This window comes from Bacillus rossius, chromosome 18 (genome assembly GCF_032445375.1).
Source record: "Bacillus rossius redtenbacheri isolate Brsri chromosome 18, Brsri_v3, whole genome shotgun sequence".
In the NCBI taxonomy this organism is placed as follows: domain Eukaryota; kingdom Metazoa; phylum Arthropoda; class Insecta; order Phasmatodea; family Bacillidae; genus Bacillus; species Bacillus rossius.
In genome coordinates, this window is record NC_086345.1 from 11,473,354 (window position 1) to 11,496,095 (window position 22,742).

At 39.4% G+C, this 22,742-nt stretch overlaps 1 protein-coding gene across 1 annotated transcript in view; it reads right to left on the minus strand.

Annotated features, from left to right (window-relative positions):
* Nucleotides 1–1,183: 1,183 nt before the first annotated feature.
* The window catches only part of LOC134541320 (G-protein coupled receptor 52), a 63,600-nt gene continuing 42,041 nt past the window's right edge, over nucleotides 1,184–22,742 (minus strand). Inside the window, exons 2-3 of the mRNA XM_063384724.1 lie at nucleotides 10,903–11,107; nucleotides 1,184–5,299 (exon numbers count right to left, since the gene is read on the minus strand). Coding sequence (XP_063240794.1) covers nucleotides 4,669–5,299; nucleotides 10,903–11,107 — 836 coding nt within the window. The 3' untranslated portion in view covers nucleotides 1,184–4,668. The remainder of the gene's footprint in view (nucleotides 5,300–10,902; nucleotides 11,108–22,742) is intronic.

The following is a 22,742-nucleotide window of genomic DNA, read 5'->3' on the forward strand; positions in this document are numbered from 1 at the left end:
AAATTGCACATTGCACAAAATATTTAAATACATATTTTTTTTCATGGGTTCACCCTAAAAATACTTTCACCACAATAATTATATAAATATGTAAAAATTAAATATTTTATCCTATAATAATCTAAGGCATTCGGATAATGACATTTGTTTCCTTTAAAATATACATCTTAAAAAGTAATGTTACAGTACCTCATAAATTCAAATTTTAAAGTTTTGTGTACCGAATATTACGTTTAAAATTAAAAAAAGAAAAATGCCATGACACTAATAACTATGAAAGTTTTTTTTTTCAAACAAAACACGTAAAGTGAAACAGTTAATGATGAACCACCTTCATAAACACACAAAGCTCAGTAGATTCATGCTTCTGCATGACTATGGCTGCTGCTTTTCTATCAGTAAAATACAGGGTTTAGCATATCAATGCAATGCAGGACCACTTCCACTGAGATGACATACAGAAACGAACAAGAGGTAAAGGCGGTTATTTGTCGCAACATCACACAAAATGAGAATTTACAGAAAATGTAACTAGACACATTTAAGATATAAGTACCGTAAAACGGGGTGAATAGCAACAATTTTAAACTTTGTAATCTCAAAGTTCATTGGTATATAATGATGTTGCCAACATATATATTTTTTATAGTCTTATCTTGGGTGGTAGTTTCTAAATCTATAATGTATATGCGGCAATTAAAATTATTAGTATTATAAATTAATAAATTTTTTGCTGTTGCAATTCACCTCCCGAATGGGGTGAATTGCAACAACAGTGTTTTTGTTATGAATGTTGCTAGTAAGACATCTGGAAGGGTGAAATGCAACAGTACATTCATGAATAGATTTTTATTAAATTATTTTCAAGTCATTACCATCATTAAAACTTAAGAGAATTAAAAAAAAAAGCAAAACATTAGGGCCTAATTTACACAAGTTAACATATTATTTCAAAATAAATGCGCATTGCACTTGTTTACATTTATATATAGCTGCAAATTTTGTGATCTAAATTAACACAGATTTCAAGCCACATCTTATTGATTCCACTTTTCTGATGATGTTGAAAATTTCAACACTCCTCTTCTTAAGACAGAAGGAGGTTTCACTCTGCCTATAATTTGAGAAAAAGAAAATGCACAAATATCTAAGACTAGAGGGTACACAAAAAGACCACCACCAATGAGATCTTTAGAATGAACTTTTTTCTCTCTCAAAAAACTCCCCTGAAACATGCCATCTTTTTGTTCTGGTGATTTTTGCACCACACCAATATAAAACTGGCTAAGAAATTGTACTAGCAACCAGTCTCCTTCTTTCACACAATCAATCTGTACACTAGAAACATTTTTAAATGTCTTGCCATTTCGCATCACGTGAGGTTGTGCCAATGTCTCTAGGGATGTGGATGGTGACTCCGATATCAACTCTTCTATTCTATCAGTGATTGGTTCTGATATATCACGCACAACACACTCCTCGGGATCATCAGTTTCTTCCGAATCACCACAAAAATCCATTCCTTTGACACTTCGACCTGGCACGACTTGAACTTTTTTCCTTTGTTGACGTTGTTTTGGTAGGTCATTGTACCGCATTGACTGCAATATGTTTACTACAACGTCATCAACAACAGCACCATTGGTTTCTCTAGAATGTAGACTGTGGTTAGGCAAACGAGAAAGAACTGCCTCAGCATCTATCGGAATAATTCCACATTTCCTGAAGCCTGATACTACATTCTTCTTCTGGTTAGGTTCGATCTTGGACATCAGTGTTTTCAACAGATGTGGAAAAGTGGTTTTTGGAACTGATGATTCCTTCCTACCTGGACCTTTTTTCCATTCTGTTAGTATTGTACGCCAAGCCATCTTCAGTGGTCTAAAACATGCCACATCTAAAGGTTGTGTCAAGTGAGTTGAATTGGCTGGAAGAAAGACAAATGAAATATCATGTTCGGTACATTTCTGAATGGTGTCAAGAGAGAGATGTGATGACAAATTGTCCCCTATTAGGACTTTTTTCCCAGGTCCTAATTTGTTACAATATTTTATTGCAATTTCCGACACCCAATCCTCAAAGCAAGAGGCATCAAACCAGCCAGAGATGGTTCTGTTGTAACGTGCTCCTTTTGGTCCACCTACTGTCCAAGACTCATATAAATGTTGTGCCTTGTAAACAACATAGGGTGGTAGGCCATCACCATTACCTGCTGCTGCAAACATGACAGATGTTGCAGATTTGCTGTGATTGACAACACGTTCTGGATATTTAATTCCTCGTTTTGCGATGATTTTCTTTCTACCAGGGTCATCTTGTAGGTTAGATTCATCATAATTTATGATGTGGGATGGTGGAACATCACATAGTGATATATCAAGATGGGAAAAATACAGCTTCAATTCATCATAGGAAACGCCTGCCCTGCTGCGTTTGATGTTCTGACACATGCGCTCTGAAAGTCTACCCTTATGTCGTTTCAAAAATAACCTAGCAAATTCTTTCCCAGGCATGTTGTTTGCAAACTTGCTCACACGACGACCACTTTTGTCTAAATAATGTTTTACTATCATTCGTAAATCATAGCCATCCATTGGATAACCCCACTCGCTCACCTGTACTAACCTGTCGACAATAAGGGTCTCCACTTCAGGAGGTAAAACCTGTTGTCCTCCAATCTGTCGTATTGTCTCACCTTTTTTCTTCTTTTTTATGAATCGCGAAAGCACTGTATGGTCAAGGTTGTATTTCAAAGCAGCTTTCCTGACACTGCATACTAGGCCTTTTTCAATGTCACTCATTGCACATTGCAACACTTCCTGTGAATGTTTTCTATATTGTCTGCTGCATGAATCACGAATATAAACGCGCGGCATTTTAACAATAATTACACTAGAGAAACGAGTTACACTGATTTACTATTGTTATGATGTCAATACACATCAAATTACTAACATTGTATACCCTGTGACATAACCTCTAGCCAAACACACACAACAAACAGCTGTTGCAATTCACCCCACTTTTAGACAGCTTGATTAACTTTACAGAAAAAAATTCTCAACTATTTAAATAGCCTCCAACGTTGTTTCCCTAAGTTAAATATCATGACAAGATACCACTAAGAATAATTTTTTACCATTGAATATATAACTTAACACGAGGAATATATTTTTCTAGATAAAGTTATTTCCTCTTTGAAAAGTAATATATTTTTACTTATTTATTCTGTTAATGCCACGCCAAGGAATATTCGGGTGCCATATTGGAAATTATTTTTTTAGGTACCCTGTTTTATGTATATTATGAAAATGAATTCGAGAAACCACATAAGATATATGTTTTTTCGTCATGAAGGATATTATTACACTCCGATGTTTTGTTGCAATTCACACTCCTGTTGCAATTCACCCCGTTTTACGGTAGTTTTTTTGTACAGCAATGTCTTTTTTCTTTCTTTCTAGAGCACTCTAGATTCTAGAGTTATTAGCTAACACTGACTCATAAATCTAGGACTGGAGTCAGTACAAATCGTATCTAACATACTTATTAAATTCAGAAGAACAATTTCTTAATGAAATATATTTTTTTTTGTATTTTACACGAGTAAACATTTGATGTACAAATGACTCACTAATAACAAGTTCAATGATGCAGGATGTAATAATAATCAGCGCAATTTTTTTTTTTTTTTAAGATTTACAGTTTTACTAAAATACTCTATGTAAAATTAATGAGCAGAAACGAGCTTGAAACTCTTACAAGTGATTGGAAAAATCGTCCAGCGTTATTTTTTTTTTTGGATGACGTTTGTTTTACGTACAGTTTTAAAGCTCAATCCGAAGTCTTTGGCTGCGTGTGAGAGTGAGTGTGTAGTTCATGAGGTCGCCTACTGCCGCTGTCCTGGTGCACCCTGGCGGGTTCAGCAGTTGAGGATCCCGAGCCAGACGACGCCCAGAGGTCCTCAGTCGTCGCCGTCCAGGCCGATGAGCTCCGCCTGCAGCCGGCCCTTGTGGCGGCAGCACAGCGTGAGGCAGAGGATCCGCAGCGCGAGCCGGAACTGCGGGCTCATCTGGCGGTGAGGATGAGCGCCTTCCAGAAGGAGTTGAGGATCCCGAGCCAGACGACGCCCAGAGGTCCTCAGTCGTCGCCGTCCAGGCCGATGAGCTCCGCCTGCAGCCGGCCCTTGTGGCGGCAGCACAGCGTGAGGCAGAGGATCCGCAGCGCGAGCCGGAACTGCGGGCTCATCTGGCGGTGAGGATGAGCGCCTTCCAGAAGGAGTTGAGGATCCCGAGCCAGACGACGCCCAGAGGTCCTCAGTCGTCGCCGTCCAGGCCGATGAGCTCCGCCTGCAGCCGGCCCTTGTGGCGGCAGCACAGCGTGAGGCAGAGGATCCGCAGCGCGAGCCGGAACTGCGGGCTCATCTGGCGGTGAGGATGAGCGCCTTCCAGAAGGAGTTGAGGATCCCGAGCCAGACGACGCCCAGAGGTCCTCAGTCGTCGCCGTCCAGGCCGATGAGCTCCGCCTGCAGCCGGCCCTTGTGGCGGCAGCACAGCGTGAGGCAGAGGATCCGCAGCGCGAGCCGGAACTGAGGGCTCATCTGGCGGTGAGGATGAGCGCCTTCCAGAAGGAGTTGAGGATCCCGAGCCAGACGACGCCCAGAGGTCCTCAGTCGTCGCCGTCCAGGCCGATGAGCTCCGCCTGCAGCCGGCCCTTGTGGCGGCAGCACAGCGTGAGGCAGAGGATCCGCAGCGCGAGCCGGAACTGAGGGCTCATGGCGGTGAGGATGAGCGCCTTCCAGAAGGAGTTGAGGATCCCCAGCCAGACGACGCCGAAGTGCAGGAACGGCACCTGGAAGCGCGTGCTGGTGAAGTGCTCGTAGAGCTTGAGGCCGGCGTACGGCGCCCACGACAGCCAGAAGGCCAGCACCAGCACGAAGGACATCACGTGGCTGGGGTTGGACAGGTTCTCGGTGAGAGCCGTCGCGTACTCCTTGTCGTGCAAGGGCACCCCGGACCTCAGCTTGCGCATCATCGAGAAGATGTACGAGTAGGTGTACACGATGGTGATGAGGCTGGGCCCCAGGATGAGGATGGCCACGGTCACCGAGTAGGCGGCCATGTTGCCCCAGTCCAGCATGCAGATGTAGGCGTCGCGGTCGAACAGCGGCTTGTTGAAGCCCAGCAGCGGCGGGCAGCACAGCATGGCGGACGATATCCACGTGAACACCATCCAGCACTGGCAGCGCGTCTTGGTCTGCACCGTCTCGTAGCGCAGCGGCTTGCGCACCGCCAGATACCTGCGCATGCGCACACGACAACTCACAGCAGCGACTTACAACAGCAGCAGCAACAACAACAACAACAAAAACAACAACAAAAACAACAACAACAACAACACCACCACCACCACCTTCAGTTCCTCGAGGAAGCCAAGTTCACTTTAGTTCAGCTTTCTTAGGCGGCTAACTATTATCCATCAATTATTTATACATTGTAATAGATATTCATAATAGATAAATTACATTAACAAAACAACCCAAAGGCTCTGCAACATTGTAAACATTAAAAAAAAAAAAGTTGGGCTGCAATGCGGGTGGGTTTGCAGTTTAGCTTCTAATTCCCAACAAGAGCCAATTTTGTGAGCGATTTGTCAGTTCTGAATGATTTGGAGCCTTATTGATTCTGGAAAATCCCCTCATCTGAAGCCTGTTACAGGTCAAAAACACTCAAAACAGCTAAACTGGAAGCCGAGATATCAATGATAATTCAGACCAATAAATATATTTAATAACATCAATATTGCAATTTGAGTATTCATTTACATTGGTTATAACCTACTTTTAAATGAACGAAAACTGTCAAAAAAATGCCAAGACTGTCATAAGCTAGAACCACGGAGGTAACTCAGACCTGTTAACATGGGCAAAAAAAAAAACACCCGAGCAGTTAAGGCCAGCTGCTCAGCTAAATATTAAATCACCCCTTTACCCCCTCTCTACACAAAAAAAACCAAGGAGGGGCTAGACAACACACGAGTTTAACGTAAAAATAAATTTATTTCCCCTCGAAATTAAATTAAATTATTTTAACTCGGGGCCGTTTGTAAGTCATCAAGCTTTCGCAGCGAATTTTTCAATGTCAGTTTATTTCACGATCCCCGTCAAAAAGGCACAAGACAGGAGGTTAGGGGCCGCATTCAGCCAACCTGGGACTCCTCGCGGACCCTAGGTCCGCTATTGGCGATAATGGTATCCCTGTTGGTCAATTAGCAGTGGCTGCCTGGGGGTCGCTTCGTTAAGCAATTGATCTGAGCAAATGAGCGAGGAATGACACACGTTACTACAGCGATCCTGGCGGCGTGTACGTACGCTTCTACCCATTGCCACCTCTATGGATTGTCAGCTGGATTTCGGGGGGAAGCCTTCTTTTCACAGACGAGAGAGCCAAACGCCCGATTGTGCATCTTTTTTTGTTCATTGTAAATAATAAATAAACATGGCGGTGTTGATAAAAGGATACTAATGGTCAATTAGGTTATATTAGCTACATTATAAATACTTTAAAACATTGTGGACGGTTGATTTGGTTAGGATAGCTACATTAAAGATACGTAAAATAGCATGAACTTCGGGGGAAATTCAGGTTTTGGCTCTCTCGTCTGTGAAAAGAAGGCTTCCCGGATTTTGGGAAGCCTACACCTCATCAGTTGAAGCCTTAAAGAATTCAAAATATTCTAGCCAACATTTAAGCATTGACTAGCTATTAAAGTGGAATAACAAAACTCAGTAACCTCTTACTAATAACATTGTTCACAGTGCTTGCAGCTCATGCCGCAAAATGGCTGAGAATCACTTATCTTGTGGATTTCCGAAGACTTTCTTTTTTTGTCAACCTACTGCAATATTTGATATAAGGGAGTTGGTGTCTACATTCTTTGTCATGTTAATATTTGAAGTAAAAATGAGCCCATTTTCCTATCTGCATAGAAAAATAAAAAGTTTATAATTAATTTGAACTCTAATTTTTTGCAGATGTGTTTGGTATTTTATATTTGTTTAGCAATATGCAATAAATAATGGCGTCTTAACGACTCTTCCTAGAGAGTTCTTTTAAATTTATTTAACAAATTTATAGCATATTAGCCATCATACAGCTAAGATTTGTTTTGCTATCCAATGCATTTGCTATCCAGTTGACTTCAACATCAGAACAGGCTAATACCTTCGTAGTTATAACAACCTCATAACTGGAAAACACGCTAATTAGAACCACGACAACTAGGAAAATCACAAGTAAAAATAAAGTTTAAAAATATATTATACACAGAAAATCTTAAATGAAAATTGTCACAACGTAAAAACACACAATCCAGAAATGTTATAAATTGTAAACATTTAACCCGTAACACACAGCACCAAACCACCCAAACTTAAGCAACAATATATAACTGAGAACTATCAAAACTTACAAACAAACAATTAAAACTGTAACAGCTCGAAAACAATTATCTTAGTACCATCACAATGTAGAAACAAAACATGTCTTAGAAACGTCACTATTTAAAACAACAGTACTAAAAAAACAAGCATAATTTTTGACGTGACGTCTAATAAATCGATGAACGCCGGCTGCACGCACGAAAAAATGTGCCGTTACGCACATTGTCCCGTTACGCTCATTTTATATTGCTCATTGCTAACCTGAACCTCCTAGCATTGCGACCAAGTCCATGGCGTAATTCTGTTTTCATGCATTTCAATGTAAAATTTTCATTGCTCTTTGCTAACCCGTTCCTTCTAGCATTGATGCACAGTCCGTGGCGCAAATACATTATTTTTGACTGCATCTTAATGTTGGGTAAGCCATTTTCCTTCACATCATCCTTGAAACACTCCCATTCGTTTCCTACTTTTCCTATCATCGTCCTATCCTTAACAGAATAACACAGATTGGAAGAAGTTAAATAGCAAACATGTATAAAAGTTATAGTTAAAATAATCTCTTCGTTAAAGTAATAAACATATTTGAATTAATGAGTGTAAATAAAAGTAAATTTATCAATTAAATTGTAGATTTCATTTCACTCCTTCTTTGTATCCATACAAAATAGTGATAATTCAATAAAAATGATTCAATTTTATTTATAAAAGTATGCAATCATTTCATCAATGTTTTGTTATGACGTTGTCACGTTAAACTATCGTCATTAAACCGACTTTACAGACAATCATTTTTAACAATTCTGTTTTGTGTGTTTCTAAGGGATGTCAGTACTCCTTTCAGCTCCACTAGAGACTGCAGTTCACACAACGTACGAGTTTTACACAACATTTCACAACAGCAATGATTTTCCGCAAATAAAATTTAACATATTCTACACAGCTATACGGTATATGCTTATTCTGGCAGGTTTCCCCACTGTTTTTATCTGCTGTCTGAAATACATTGTTTCCCTTAGAGGGTGAAATTTTAGTAAGTAACCAAAATGCAGTGAAACGCGGACGCACCACTGACGAACGTTTCACGCGATGGAATCCGAAGCGCATGCACATTTCTGCTGCACTCACGTGCTGAATTTGTCCCGACGGGCATTAACCTGCTTATGTTCGCTTACGTGAACATTGTGGGACGTGTCAAACTTATCGATATGCCAAATAAAACTTTGTGACATCAAAACTATTATGAAAATTAATTTTATAAAATTTAAATAGTCACAAAAAGAAATAATCGTACATTTTAAAATACCTTATAATATTGTGATTGCATCATTTCTAACCAAGCATTTTCCACAAAACATGATATTATTTGTTTAGCTTAGAGGGAGGCCAAATGCTTAGGATACAGACAAAAATCCTGTACTGATAAGTTTTTTTACTTTTTCTTATATTATTTTATTTTGCATATTAACACTGTACTTTAAAAAATATTTTATTACTTGCTATTTGTTTAATTGTTATAATAAACTTTAATACATAACTGATTGTATTGATTTGGTTAATTTACATTAGGTTGACATTCAACATTCATGTTTTACTTATAATAAAAAATATATCTTATAAAAACTATGGAATTGATTAAGAATATGTTAATACATGTATACATATGCATACAACGAAGATTTTATGTTTTGTTTGCAAGTTTTTTTTTAAATTTTTTATACAACTCTTTTGTTTTATTCAGAGCTTGATAAAACTTGGCACTTTTGACCTTAAAATCAAGATAAATGTAATGTCTACATAAGATTTCTAAAAAATTACCTTTCTCACCCTTTTTCACACATTACAGTGTGACTTATAACCGTGTGTTGTTCAAATTTACGATAACTTTCTTGTAGGATTACAAACTCTTGTTTTAAAGTTATTTGTAAACCGTTCCCTGAACAGCTCTCCAGTTTAATTAATAAGCGCAATGAAACAAAAAAAAATCGAATTATCAAATGTTCGATTATCTTCTCGTAAGAAATATTCAGAAAAAAAGGTATTTCACGCGTGCAGTAAATAACCATAGCCGTGTGTTGTTCAAAGCTGCGATAACTTTCTTGTAGAATTACAAACTATTGTTTAAAGTTATTTGGAAAACCGTTCCCTGATTAGCTATCCAGTATAATTAATAGAGACCTGCAAAATTCGCGGATTCATTGACCTCTAGGATAGACTCTAGGATAGGCGAGTCCTCTAAATACTCGCGGAGATGACACCTGTTCATTGGCTACTGACGCGTGAGACGTCTCAACTAGGCTGTCCGTAATTCGGCACTTTCTTGGTTTAGTGTTTCCCACTGGCTCGCAGTTCCCCGGATAAAATATGGGCCAATCGCGGGAAGCCTACAACTCACGTAGTTTCGGTTCCCTGCAAGAATTTCCGAAGATTTCCGAAGTTTGGCGTTTTGGTATTAACGCCACTTCAGCCGCTAAATCAGAAGTTCAAGCATGTTGTTACTGACCTAACCTAACCTAATCCTTCGATTTTTTTTTTAATTTCAATTTTTGAGAGAAATCCGGAGATGCACGAACGTGGTAGGGAACCGAAACTACGTGAGTTGTAGGCTGCCGGGCCAATCGCAAAAGCGGCACGAAGGTATGGTTTGTTTTGATGCTGGCCTATCGCGAAATGAATCTCGCGAATTTTTGCACGTCTCTAATAACTGATAAGCGCAATGAAATAATTATCGAATGTTCGATTATCTTCTCGTAGGTAATATTAGGAAGAAAAAAAGGTGTCTCACACGTGCAGCCAGGGGCGCAATAACTAAATTTCCAAAAAAGGGGAAGGGGGGGGGGCAATATACCTTTTTATAAAGAATCATCGATCCCCCCTATTGAAGCGGGGGGGTCCGGGGGGTCCCTCCCTCGGGGGAAAATTTGTATTTCAAGGTGGAAAATGGTGCAATTTAAGCAGTTTTACTATCTAAAAATTGATCACACAGCACTTTATTTGCCCTCGTTTGCCCCCACTTCAAGGTTTCAGAGGGGGGGAGGGGGGCAAAATACCTTTGCCCCCCCCCTCCCCTGTTGTTGCGCCCCTGCATGCAGCCCCATGTGTCGCGCAATGACGTAGCTATAGGCAGGGATGCCAACTTGGGGGTTTTCCCCCCAAATTTGGGGGGAACAAAGTTGCAATGCTGTTTTTTTAGGGGGTAAATTTATTTAGGGGGATTTTTTAGCGGGTACATTATTTAAGAAAATTTTTGAGGGCGTGAATTTAAAGTGCATATCTTGAAAACAAAGTGAAGAAAGAACAGCAACACAAGTGGCGAAAATAATTTCAGCTCTCAAACAGGGTGTACATAAAAAACTTTAGAGGTTTTTTTTTTTTTATCTAAATCTAGGGGGATTTGAAGTTGGTCCTAGGGGGAACACTCTGTGTAGGAGTTGGCATCACTGGCCGAGGGAGTGGCGCACCTGTCCACGCTGATCCACATGAAGGTGAAGACGCTGACGCTCCAGAGCGTGACTTCGAGGTAGCCCACCAGGCGGCACACCAGGTCGCCGTACACCCACTGCTGCACGGCCGCCGAGTACACGGACAAGGGCACCACGAAGATGCCGCACAGCAGGTCCGCCACGGACAGCGACAGCAGGTAGATGTTGATGACCTCCGAGGGCCCTGCCGCCGACACAACACCTCTTCGTCAACACCCCACCAGTGGCGCGGATCCCCAGGGGTTTTTGGTTTGGCATTATTAGGGATAGGAAAAAATTCGCGGGTTCAATGACCTGCAGGTTGAACTCCATAGTCCTGCGTACTCTCGGTCAAATGCCACCCACCCATTGGCTGCCGTCTTGTGAGACGTCGGAACGTAGCAGCCTGTGATTCGATAAAGCTTTGGTCGGGCGTTTCTAATTGGCCCAGAGTCATCCAGGTGAGTTGTGAACCAATAGCAGAGGCAACACTGAGGTGTAACTATTTGTATTTTAGCCTGTCGCGAATTGAACCCGCGAATTTTTCCTATCCCTAGGCATTATCTTTGAATATATATACTCTATAGAAGTCGCCAGGCCAGGTTAAAATTTCTAAAGATGGGTCTACACTGTATAACAAAAACATGTTATACTTGCAACATGTTATATAACAAGTTACACAACTTTTTTTCATAACATGTTACATAACAAGTTAGATGATAAGTTGTATAACAAGTAATACAACTTGTTTCATAACATGTTACATGTTTTTAAACGCATGCATACCAGTGTGGACAAACGGCCAACATGTTATACTTACAAGAAGTTATTTAACTTCCTTTGATCTTTACCGACACTGCATGGGAAACATATAACTTGATTTATAACACTTATTTTGTTATAAAACATGGTGTTATATCACATTTTTCTTCATGTTTTCGTAACAAGTTATATAACTTTGTTGCATAACTTGTAATATAATTTTCATTCTTTTCATTTTGTAACATGTTGTATAACTTTGTAATATAACATTTTATAACTTGTTTTGTTATACAGTGTAGACCCACCTTAATACGGGTTTTGAGGTGGTTGGTTAATTCACCGCTGCAATCGCCACCCGTCTCTAGGGCATCGACTGCGGCGGTCCCTAGCGGACAAGTGTCGAACTCTTCAAACAACCCTTCCCCGAACCACCCCGTTGAACGACCTTTGAGCTGCAGTGAATGATTTGGGGGGGGGGGGGGGGTGCGTGCGGAGGAATGACAGCGGGTGACAGTGCAGCGCTCTAACGCGTAAATAACAACCTAAGACGATACAGGGAGTTACGGCAGCGCACTGCAGCGGTGAAGTTCCCAAGCTGCTCATCATACGCTCCTGTAAAACGTGGAGTAAATCCTATCCACTCGCGACTTTTATACAGTATATATATGTTCAAAGGCATTATCAAGGCAAACACTAAAACAATGCTCCACACGCACCCTCATAACCTGACACGCTCACGGCCATTCAGAGTACAGGAGTGAGTGAGACCAGGCGCTTTGAATGCTGCATATACTGTGGTACAGTGAAGGTCTTCAATCCAGAATGTTCGACATCACGGCCACGCCAGGTTAGCGATATCGCCGAATTAATAAAACGTCAATGTACAGTAAAACTCTGTTAAGACGTTTTTCAAGGGACTGGATGAGAAAGGTTTGTTTGCCTCAACAAAATTATTTGTTTATCCTTTATGGCGAAATAAATATATTTTGTTAATTCAAATTAAAATATTTTGTAGCAGGAAAGATTCTGTCGACCCGACAAAAATGATTCTGTCAACTTCAAATGTATATATTTGGTTAGGTGTAACAAATAATTTTTATTTACTTACCGAATTTGGTTTAAACTAACAAAATATTTTGTTCCACCAAGTAAATATTTGTTTCGCCATATATAAACAAATATTTGTTTGATTCAAACAAACCTTTTTCTCTGTGAGTGGACCCAGATGCTTTTGGAGGGGGCTTGAGCCCCTTAGCCCTCCCCCACCCCTTTCTGGATCCGCTACTGATTACCTTCCCTTTGTCCAGTCATTTCAGGCATTTTAGACCCCAATCTGTGGAACAATTCGCAGTGAGCTGAATTTTTGTATGCACCTTTATTACGGCGTTGTAATGAATATGTGGAAAATCGACATTGAGATCGTTCCTGCTAAAAAAAGTTATAAAGGTCAAAAGGTCACGAAAATCAGGTTTTTCGCAAATATCTCGCGAACTATTGCTCGGAGGTCAATAAAGGTCATTATAAAAATTGTTTGTCGTGAAATTATATACAAAAAATGCCTCTTTCATTTTTTTTCTGTAAAATTAACAGTTTTCGGAGTAGAGCGCTGAGAAAGCGTGATTCTGCAGAACACAACAGAGTTTCACCCATTGTAACTTTACAGGGACAGCTGGTGGATGAACAGTGCAACAACTGTCACGCACCACAGAAAGAAATAAAAGGTTCATTCTCAAACTAGGAAGAAACCACGCCTACAACTTTAAAAAAAAATATATCACTTCAAACAAGGAAATTTTAATCCAAAATTGATCATGATAAGTGCTTTGTCTAGTCATTTCAGGCATTTCAGACCCCAATCTGCGGAAAAAATTCCTAGTGTATACACCTTTATTACGGCGTTGTAATGAAGATGTGAAAAATCGACATTGATATCGTGCCGGCTAAAAAAAGTTACGTATAAATGTCAAAAGGTCACAAAAATAAGTTTTTCGCAAATATCTCGCGACCTATTGCTCGGAGGTCAATAGAGTGCATTATAAAAATTGTTTTTCGTGAAATTATCTACAAAAAATGACTCTTGCCTTTTTCTGTAAAATTAACCGTTTTCGGAGTAGAGCGCCGAGAAAGCGTGATTCTGCAGAATACTACAGAGTTTCACCCATTGTAACTTTACAGGGACAGCTGGTGGATGAACAGTGCAACAGCTGTCACGCACACAGAAAGAAATAAAAGGTTCATTCTCAAACTAGGAAGAAACCACGCCTACAACTTAACAAAAAAAATCACTTCAAACATAGAAACTTTTATCCAAAATTGAACATAATAGGCGCTTCTCAAACTAAGGGGTGGGGAAAAAACCTAAATTAGGCTTCAGTGACCTTAAATAAAATTAAATTCAAGACACTGAGCCTGGATAGTTACTTTTGACCTTGACTTTTCACCTTAACCTTGACCCTAGCCGACAACTTTGATTCCACCATTTTGGATTCTAGAACTTTAAGCCATCTTAGTTTCCACCATATTGAAAATATTTAATTATTAACCAGTCAAATTCGGAATTTTTTCAAATGCATAAAAAATTTAATTTCAATTTTAATAAAATTTTGAAAAAAAAATTGCATTTTCGTCATAGAGCTCGGAGACCTGGGTTCGAATCCGATGAATGCGGAAATAAATAATCCTCATTTAATGGAGTCTAACAGCAGACTGACTTCCACCAATTGCGTCAAGGCAGATATTACACCAAACAGTATGACGTCATGGCGGCCATACTGGATGATACACATTTTGTTTTCGTCTGCTAGATTTCGCTGCCACCATCTCGGTTAAATTTTTTTACTCGCTAGAGCACACTAACATCAATCGCATGACCGTCAACTATTGTCGTTTCCATCATCTTGTAGACCATATTGTCGGCTATCTCGAAAATATGTAATCATCGATCTAGTAATCCGGGATAACTTCCAAAAAAATAATCACTTATTAATGTATTGATTATATCAATTCGTGTTCTTGGGTTCGATACCAGACAATGCAGAGTTAATTAAATCAACATAATTAGTTATAAAACAGTATAAGTTTCGAGTATGAAAAAAAATAAACAATACATGTTTTCAAATAAGATTTATTACGTAAATTCTACTCCACTACCTGAACAATTGCAAAAGTTGGAAGTTGTACCACTGACGGCGCAGCACGCGATGGTATCGACGTCGACGAAGACCGAGGATATCCCGATGGAACATGTACCATCGTCAACGGAGATCTTAGTGGCAGCGACGCAAACGGCTGCTCAGACACCGACGGAAGGTGTACCACCATCACCGACAACCAGGGGCGTAACCAGGGGGCGGGGGGGGGGGGGTTGGTTAGGGGTTCAACCCCCCCCCCCCCCTTATCAACAAATCTTTAATTAATTTCTTATTCATCCCTCAAACAAATTTCATATTAAAATTAATAAAAAAATTTACCATTACAATATTTAAATTTAAGTACCGAAAACTGCTAAAATAGCACTATTTTACACCTTAAAATCCAAATTTTCCCAGGGGAGGACCCCCGGACCACCCGCTTTAATACGAGGGGGGGGGGGCATGCTTCTTAACACCCCCCATACGCAAATCCTGGCTACGCCACTGCCGACAACACCAGAGGAGACTTCAACAATCGAGGTTCCACCAGAAGAAAGAGACTTTAATGTACACGGCGCTTTACGCAGAGGGAAACCTCTATGAATGCCGCATTAGTCAGCGAAGAAGACTTCAATGACCACAAAAGTACCACTAGCATCAATGATTGACCACTGAAGGTGCGTCGACGTCTTCCCAGCAATGTCGTCACCACTGTGGAAAGATGTTCTCGATCGACAGTGATGCTCGTCGACATGAGGAGAGAGAATTGTGCCAAGAATCCTACTCGCAAAATGTTTGGCTGTGAGGAATGCCATGAGAAGTTTGCGAGAAAAGTTAATATGAAAAATAGTGCGTGGAGTCCCTCCGCGCGGAAGAAGTGAAACTTCGTAATGTGGAAATGAAAATAGGAAGGGGTAGAAACTGATTTTTAGTGAAATCATATTGTATCAAATAAAACTAAAATAAATCATGAAATCATTCAACGATAAAAGCTGTTTATTTAATTAAGCGGACTGGTTCGCCCCAAGGAGAAAATTGACGCGGCGAGACCTCGTGGACATAGAGAAATGACACACACTCGCTCTGTCTCTTTCTATTCCCCCTCCCTAGGAGCGTTAAACGTTTAACGCAACCTTGTTGGAAGTCGCATTAGAAGTTTCACTTCAAAAACCCACTTGGAGACATGTGAAGGCCCCGCTGCGCGACAGAAAGTAAAGGCTTTCGCTGCAACAGCGATGCATCGACGTTTTTAAAGAGTACACCGGTAAGCAGCAACATCAGCATCTGGCTTCGACCTGAGAGATTTGTCTTCATCGAATCGACAAAGTTTCAGCTACTGTGATGTGTCGTTCGCTTTTGTCCATGATGCACGAAGATACGAGAGGAGTAAATGCGTGAAGAATCCTCCTCGTATGGAGTTTCGCTGCGATGCGTAATTTTTTTTGTACTCGTATTGTCAGTTTGAGGAATCACGCCAAAATCTATAAAGGGGAAGTTTGTTTGCTTACTGTGGAATTACCAGCGTTTATTTCGACAGATTAGGTTGAAGTCTCGCATGCATATAGACAGAAAGGCAGATGTTCAGCAACCGAATGGAGCTGAGAATTAGTATATTCTAATGCAGAATTAAATGTATACTACACTGCTAACTTTTGCAATTTTACAAATAGTAGAGTAGAATTCACGTAATAATTTTGGTTTGTAAAATTGTGTTATTTAATTTTTTTTGTACCCTAACCTTAGAATATTAGATATTAGTGAAATTAATTAACTCTGAACTGCTTGATATCGAACGACGGACATGAATCTATCGTATCAATAAATAAATCTATGAGTAATAAATAAAAAAAAAAGGATTTTTGGATGTTTGCCCGAATTTCTAGGTTAATAATGACAGATTTTCAAGATAGCCGACAAAATGGTCGACAAGATGGCGAAAACGACCATAGTTGACTGTCATGTGATTGATGTTAGTGTGCAGTGGCGGGTAAAAAGTTAACCGAGATTATTGCAGCGAAATCTAGCAGAAGAAAACAGATTGGTGGCATTCAATAAGCCTGCCATGACGTCGTAATGTTTGGCGTAATATCTGCCTTGACGAAAATGGTGGAGGGTCTGTCAGCTGCTAGCCTACATGGAGGATGGATTATTTATTTCTGCCGTCGGGTTCAAATCCAGGTCTCCGAGATATATGATGTAAGTGCATTTTTTAGATAAAAAATTTATTAAAATTGTAATTAAATTATTTTGAATAATTTATATATTTTTTTCTATTTTTTTGGGTAAATAATTAAAGATATTCATTATGGCACATGTGATGACTAAATTCAAAATGGCGGAATCAGAGTTGGTGTTATCCAAGATGATGGCCGGGGTCAAGGTTCAGGTTGTTTTTTGACGTGACAAGGTCTAATAAATCGATGAACGCACGAAAAAGTGTCCGGTTACGCACATTGTCCCGTTACGCAGTGTCCCGTTACGCTCTTTGTACGCTTGCGCCGCATCTATCTCTCTTCCACTCGATTGGAACAACCATCGATTTGACTTTTTCGAGGCACAGTAAACTTGAAACACTCCCATTCGTTTCCTACTTTTCCTATCATCGTCCTATCCTTAACAGAATAACACAGATTGGAAGAAGTTAAATAGCAAACATGTATAAAAGTTAAAGTTAAAATAATCTCTTCGTTAAAGTAATAAACATATCTGAATTAATGAGTGCAAATAAAATTAAATTTATCAATTAAATTGTAGATTTCATTTCACTCCTTCTTTGTATCCATACAAAATAGTGATAATTCAATAAAAATGATTCAATTTTATTCATATAAGTATGCAAAAATTTCATCAATGTTTTGTTATGACGTTGTCACGTTAAACTATCGTCCGTAAACCGACCTTACAGACAACCAATTTTTGACGTGACAACGTCTAATAAATCGATGAACGCCGGCTGCACGCACGAAAAAGTGTCCCACTACGGATGTCCCACTACGGATGTTACTGTTTGCTCATTGTACGCATGCGTGGCATCTCTCTTCATGCTCATTGTACGCATGATGGCATCTCATCCACTCGATTGGAACGACCATCGATTTGACTTTTCAATCATATTTTCGTCGTTTGAATTATTAATATTACGTAATTTAACGATCGTCCACCGATTTTCAGCACAATCGGTACGGTTATTTAAAAGTAATGTTGAATATTCAAATACGTTTTGAACCAACAATGGTGTTTTACAGTTACACATAATAATTCAAATTACAACCGGGATCTTTTGCATAATTATTGTAACACCTTATAAATAAGTTTGGTGTATAAGGGATGCGTATTTGTTATAAAATCGAGTTATTAAAACGAAATAATATTCCCCTACCGTGAACAAAATTTTTATAAAGATATATATAAAATCTGAAACAATCAACTAATAAATGTGCCCTTGTGGCTGAGCTGTCTGCGGCGCTATTTTCTAATAGTAAGGTTGTCGGTTCGAATCCTGGCAGGTGCGAAATTTTTTTTGAACTTGTAAAAATAAATACGGCGCCCGTAACATTTCAAAAGTAATAAATATATTTGAATAATGAATGCAAATAAAAGTACATTTATTAATTAAATTGTACATTTCATTTCACTCCTTCTTTGTATCCATACAAAATAGTGATCATTCAATAAAAATTATTCAATTTTATTCATAAAAGTATGCAGAGGTAGATTTTATCATACAAAAGATAGAAAAATTAAAAAAAAAATTCTTCCTCAAAGAATATAATATTTTTTATGCCTAAATGGTTTGGTTGCAAAAACCTATTACGGCTCAGTCTCAGGCCGAATATGATATTTCCTTTTCTACTGGATCAATCATTTCATCAATGTTTTGTTATGACGTTGTCACGTTAAACTATCGTCCGTAAACCGACTTTACAGACAACCAATTTTTTTTTTTTTTTAAATTTCTTAACTTTTCTGACACTTTAATTCCTTTGTGTAAGGACAATGTTAGTAAGTTTCAATGTTTATTTGCGAAAAGTTTCGAAAGAAAACAATGGAACGTGTGCTTTAGAAACTAGCAAGAACGAATGGGAGGGAGAAAGCTTGCCGTTAACCAAACCATATCTTTTCGTAAAGTCAGGAGGGAGGAGAGAACCCCCATCAACGTAATGAACATGAGGGAAATGGAATTGAGTTTGTGCGACGGGGGAGAAAAACGACAGAGCGTTAGAGAGTTGAGAGAGCAAGGGAGAAACGATTAAAGAAAGATGAGGCAGGAAAGAGAGTAAGAGAGAGAGAGAGAAGAATGGAGAAACTGATTATCTTCGTGCCGACTCGGCGAATGCAGGAGATATCAACGCCTAACTTCTAGCAGCAGTTTTGCTCTCTGAAATCATTCCTTACAAACGCACACACACTCACTCTCTCTCCAAGTTCAACTTCGTATTCATTTCCATTTAACTGCTAGGGGAAGTATAAATAACTAGCTAGTCAGAGCAAAATGTTTACTTCGTGTACTTACTTAAGAATCGCCAGGAGGTGTCAAAACCGTGACTTGTTTGGAGTCACTTCCTACCTCACATTGCCACCTTGCAACACACAACACATTTATTTATTTATTTATTGCCTTATTTTAAGTGTCGAAGTTAAGGCGTACCGCCTCGTCAGGGGTGTATCTGTGTCAGCGAGGCGGGATGATAAGCGCGACGCTCGCTGGTGCTTCTAGCGCGGTGTCTCCTCTGGACTGGCGCGTTATCTTCTCGTCGTGCACATGAGCGGTGACCGTAACATTACATAGCGGAGAAATGAAGGATAAAGGTGTAATGCAAGTCCCTTAAGTGCTTTCAAGAATCTGTACCGGTTGTTTTACGCATAAAAATTACTCTGAAAACATGCGTTTTAGCCATTTTAACTCTTCTAAAAATACAGTTTAAAAAACTTAATCCAAAATCAAAAGCACATTTCAGCCCTCAGCGAACTCTTAAATGCTTTCCGTAAGCAGACCCCACTCGGATATCTCGAGTAGTTTTGAAATGGCGTTGTTTCTCCTGAAGCTGTGAGCACCGTGTGTGTGCCCGGGTGGGGGGTCCTCTCACCCTCTTCGCAGATGTCACACTTCCCTTCACTCGCGGGAACTCTCCGAACTATCTGAACTCCCGCGGAGGCCGGCTTCGTCGCTTATATACCCGCGGCATCCTTCTCGAAGGAACGAGAGCAGCCGTGACAGGTCGCGTCATCCCGAGCCGACCCGAAGACCGAAACACCCAGAACAGCGACGCTTATTCACGCCACTCCACGCGACGGCCTCTGTAGGCCCGGTATTCCCAGGCCGCTAAAGGTGACAATAGCCCGAGGTGGGACGATGCGCGGGGAGCGGTGGGTAGCGACGACCGCGAGGGGGGAGCTTTGGGGGGGGGGTGTAATCCGGTCAGGCACGCGTGGCATGCCTTACGTCAGTGGACGGCGCGTGACGTCAGTGGCAGTGCTGGGCCGCCAGCCAGCTCCGAACCTGGCGCGCCTGTCGCGGTCCTGTCTGCGTTCGTAACAATATATACACAATCCAGGGTAACCGTTTACAGACTATGTAAGATGCGAGAAAGCTTTGCAACAATAAATGTCTCCATTTAATTTATTCACTGATCTGATCGCGGTAAAACGCTTTTCACGTGCCATTTAAATCAAAACCTTATATATTTATATGTGTAAATAAACATTTTTTTACATACATTTATGGTCTATTTAAGAACCTCTAAGACTTTAAAAATTAAAAAAAGTATATATTTAAAATTTACGATGTAAAATATTCATGGTATGTGGTATCTCCGAAACGTTATCGCTTCTTTTACAAAATAAAATAACAGTTCACTATTATTAAATACTTATTAAAATATAGAATTTTACTTTTATATTAATTGATGTTAAAGTGATTTAACTTATAAGAATTCCCTCTGTAAAATATAGAAATGATCAGCACTGACTTAAGTATTGCAATTTAGCATCCAAAGAAAATTGATAACAGATATTAGTATAATTTAAAAACTTGTTTAAATAATGAATTCCTGATTTAAATATGTAAACAAATATGATCTTGCAATAAACGTTACATACTAATATGAACTTCGTAAAATAGATCAATGTTAAAATACGAAAATATTTGTTTTTTGTAAATATGTATGTCATTTTTAGAGTTTTAAAATTTATGAAATATTAAACTAGATAAATCGTTTTGAGTAAATGTTTTTAAAATTTATTTCTGAGTTTATTTTGAATAGAATTTGTTTTGGTAAACCCAATTATCTCTATCTAAAATAATTTTTTTTACCAAACTTTCAAAACATATGAGATTAAATTGATATTAACACAAGACACCGTTTGCCAAAAGTTACTTAAAACAGTCTTATTATTAAAAAAAAAAAACATTCACAATTGCAGTTTGACCGCATCACCGCATTTATATTACAACAAATCTGAAAGTGTGAAAGGGCCTTAACACTTGTCTGGCAGCCGTCGTAATCCCCAAGGATCACAGACTCCCAGTGGGGCCAGCTAATTCCTGAGCAAGGAATTTCAAATGACGTGGGAGATGGAGTGATAGGGGGGATGGGGGATTGGGGACGTCTACCAACCTGACGCCACATAATTCACATCCCTACATGTCGGTATTAACCTCGTCACTCTGGTCGCCAATCCTGTGAACAGTCAGCTGTTTCGCACAGGATTAGAGACAGCCAAAAACAGGTAAAAAAAAAAAAAAAAACAACGTGAGCGAAGTCTCTCAGTTCTCCGCCAGTGATGAGTGAACTTACGTGTCCTCACGTTGCACATGCACTTAAAAACACGAAACTTGTACACGAAATTCCACGTAGGATTCTTTTAAAATAATTCCGAGCGTCATAAATATACGCAAATTGTGTTCTCAACTTAATTTCTTGACGCAAATCATACTTAGTTTACGAATCCGCCGCTAGAATGCAATGACGGTGCAGCTGTGTCTTTCGACTATCGAATCGTTCAATTCGCAGAACAAAAAGTTAAAATATATAATGAAACGGCTTCGATAAAAGCAAAAAAACGGCTTGGAAAAAAAATACTAGATCCCAGATTTTGACTTGCTTTTTGACATGGACTTCTATTTAAATACTTCCCATATTGTTAAAATTCACTATACAAATAATCCCATAAAGTTTCCCTTTGGCTTTGCGAACTTTAGTTCGTACATCCGCCACAGATGGCAGCACCGAGGTTACACATTTCCGTTCCATGCGACTTCCGTTCCATTCACGAAACTACTTGTACCAAATGCCGTTTACCGAGAGATAAGATGTTACTCATCACAAATAACGTTATACCTAGTGATTTCAAAAGATGGCTGTAAAATAAGCCCCATATTTACAATGCTACTAATTTAAGTTAATTAGCAGGCATTTCCAATGAAGTATCACCTCAAATAAACAAAAGTTTCTTCATATGTCCAGATAACTGGATACCTACTCGTAGAAACTAAGCTGTAGTTCTGGGTTCCATCGTAAAAAAGCGATAAGAAAGTGTTAATTTTTTTTTAGACTTTACCGGAATTTTAAAGACAAAATTAACTCCTGTGACTGACTATGCGTGAATGAAATAATCTCAGAACCCGTTAATTTTACGATTGACGTCTGAAAAAGTATCGTGTCGAAAATAAAATGATGACGTGTATCTTGTTTGATTTAAGGTGGAAAAAAAAATCTGTAACAGTGTTAAAGGTTCAGAAATTAAAACTCATTCACAAGAGATAAGGGGAAAAAAATTGCTAAAGTTACGTAAAGGAAAGAAAAAAAAATTACGTACTTTAATTTTCCTAAATGTGATTTTTACCACAAACCAACAGTAGATAGATGTTTTCTTTCTCTTCCTTCTTCCTGACTTCTCACCGAAAAGGAAATTCCGAGTGGATCCGGGAGATCTTCGAGAGGGGCG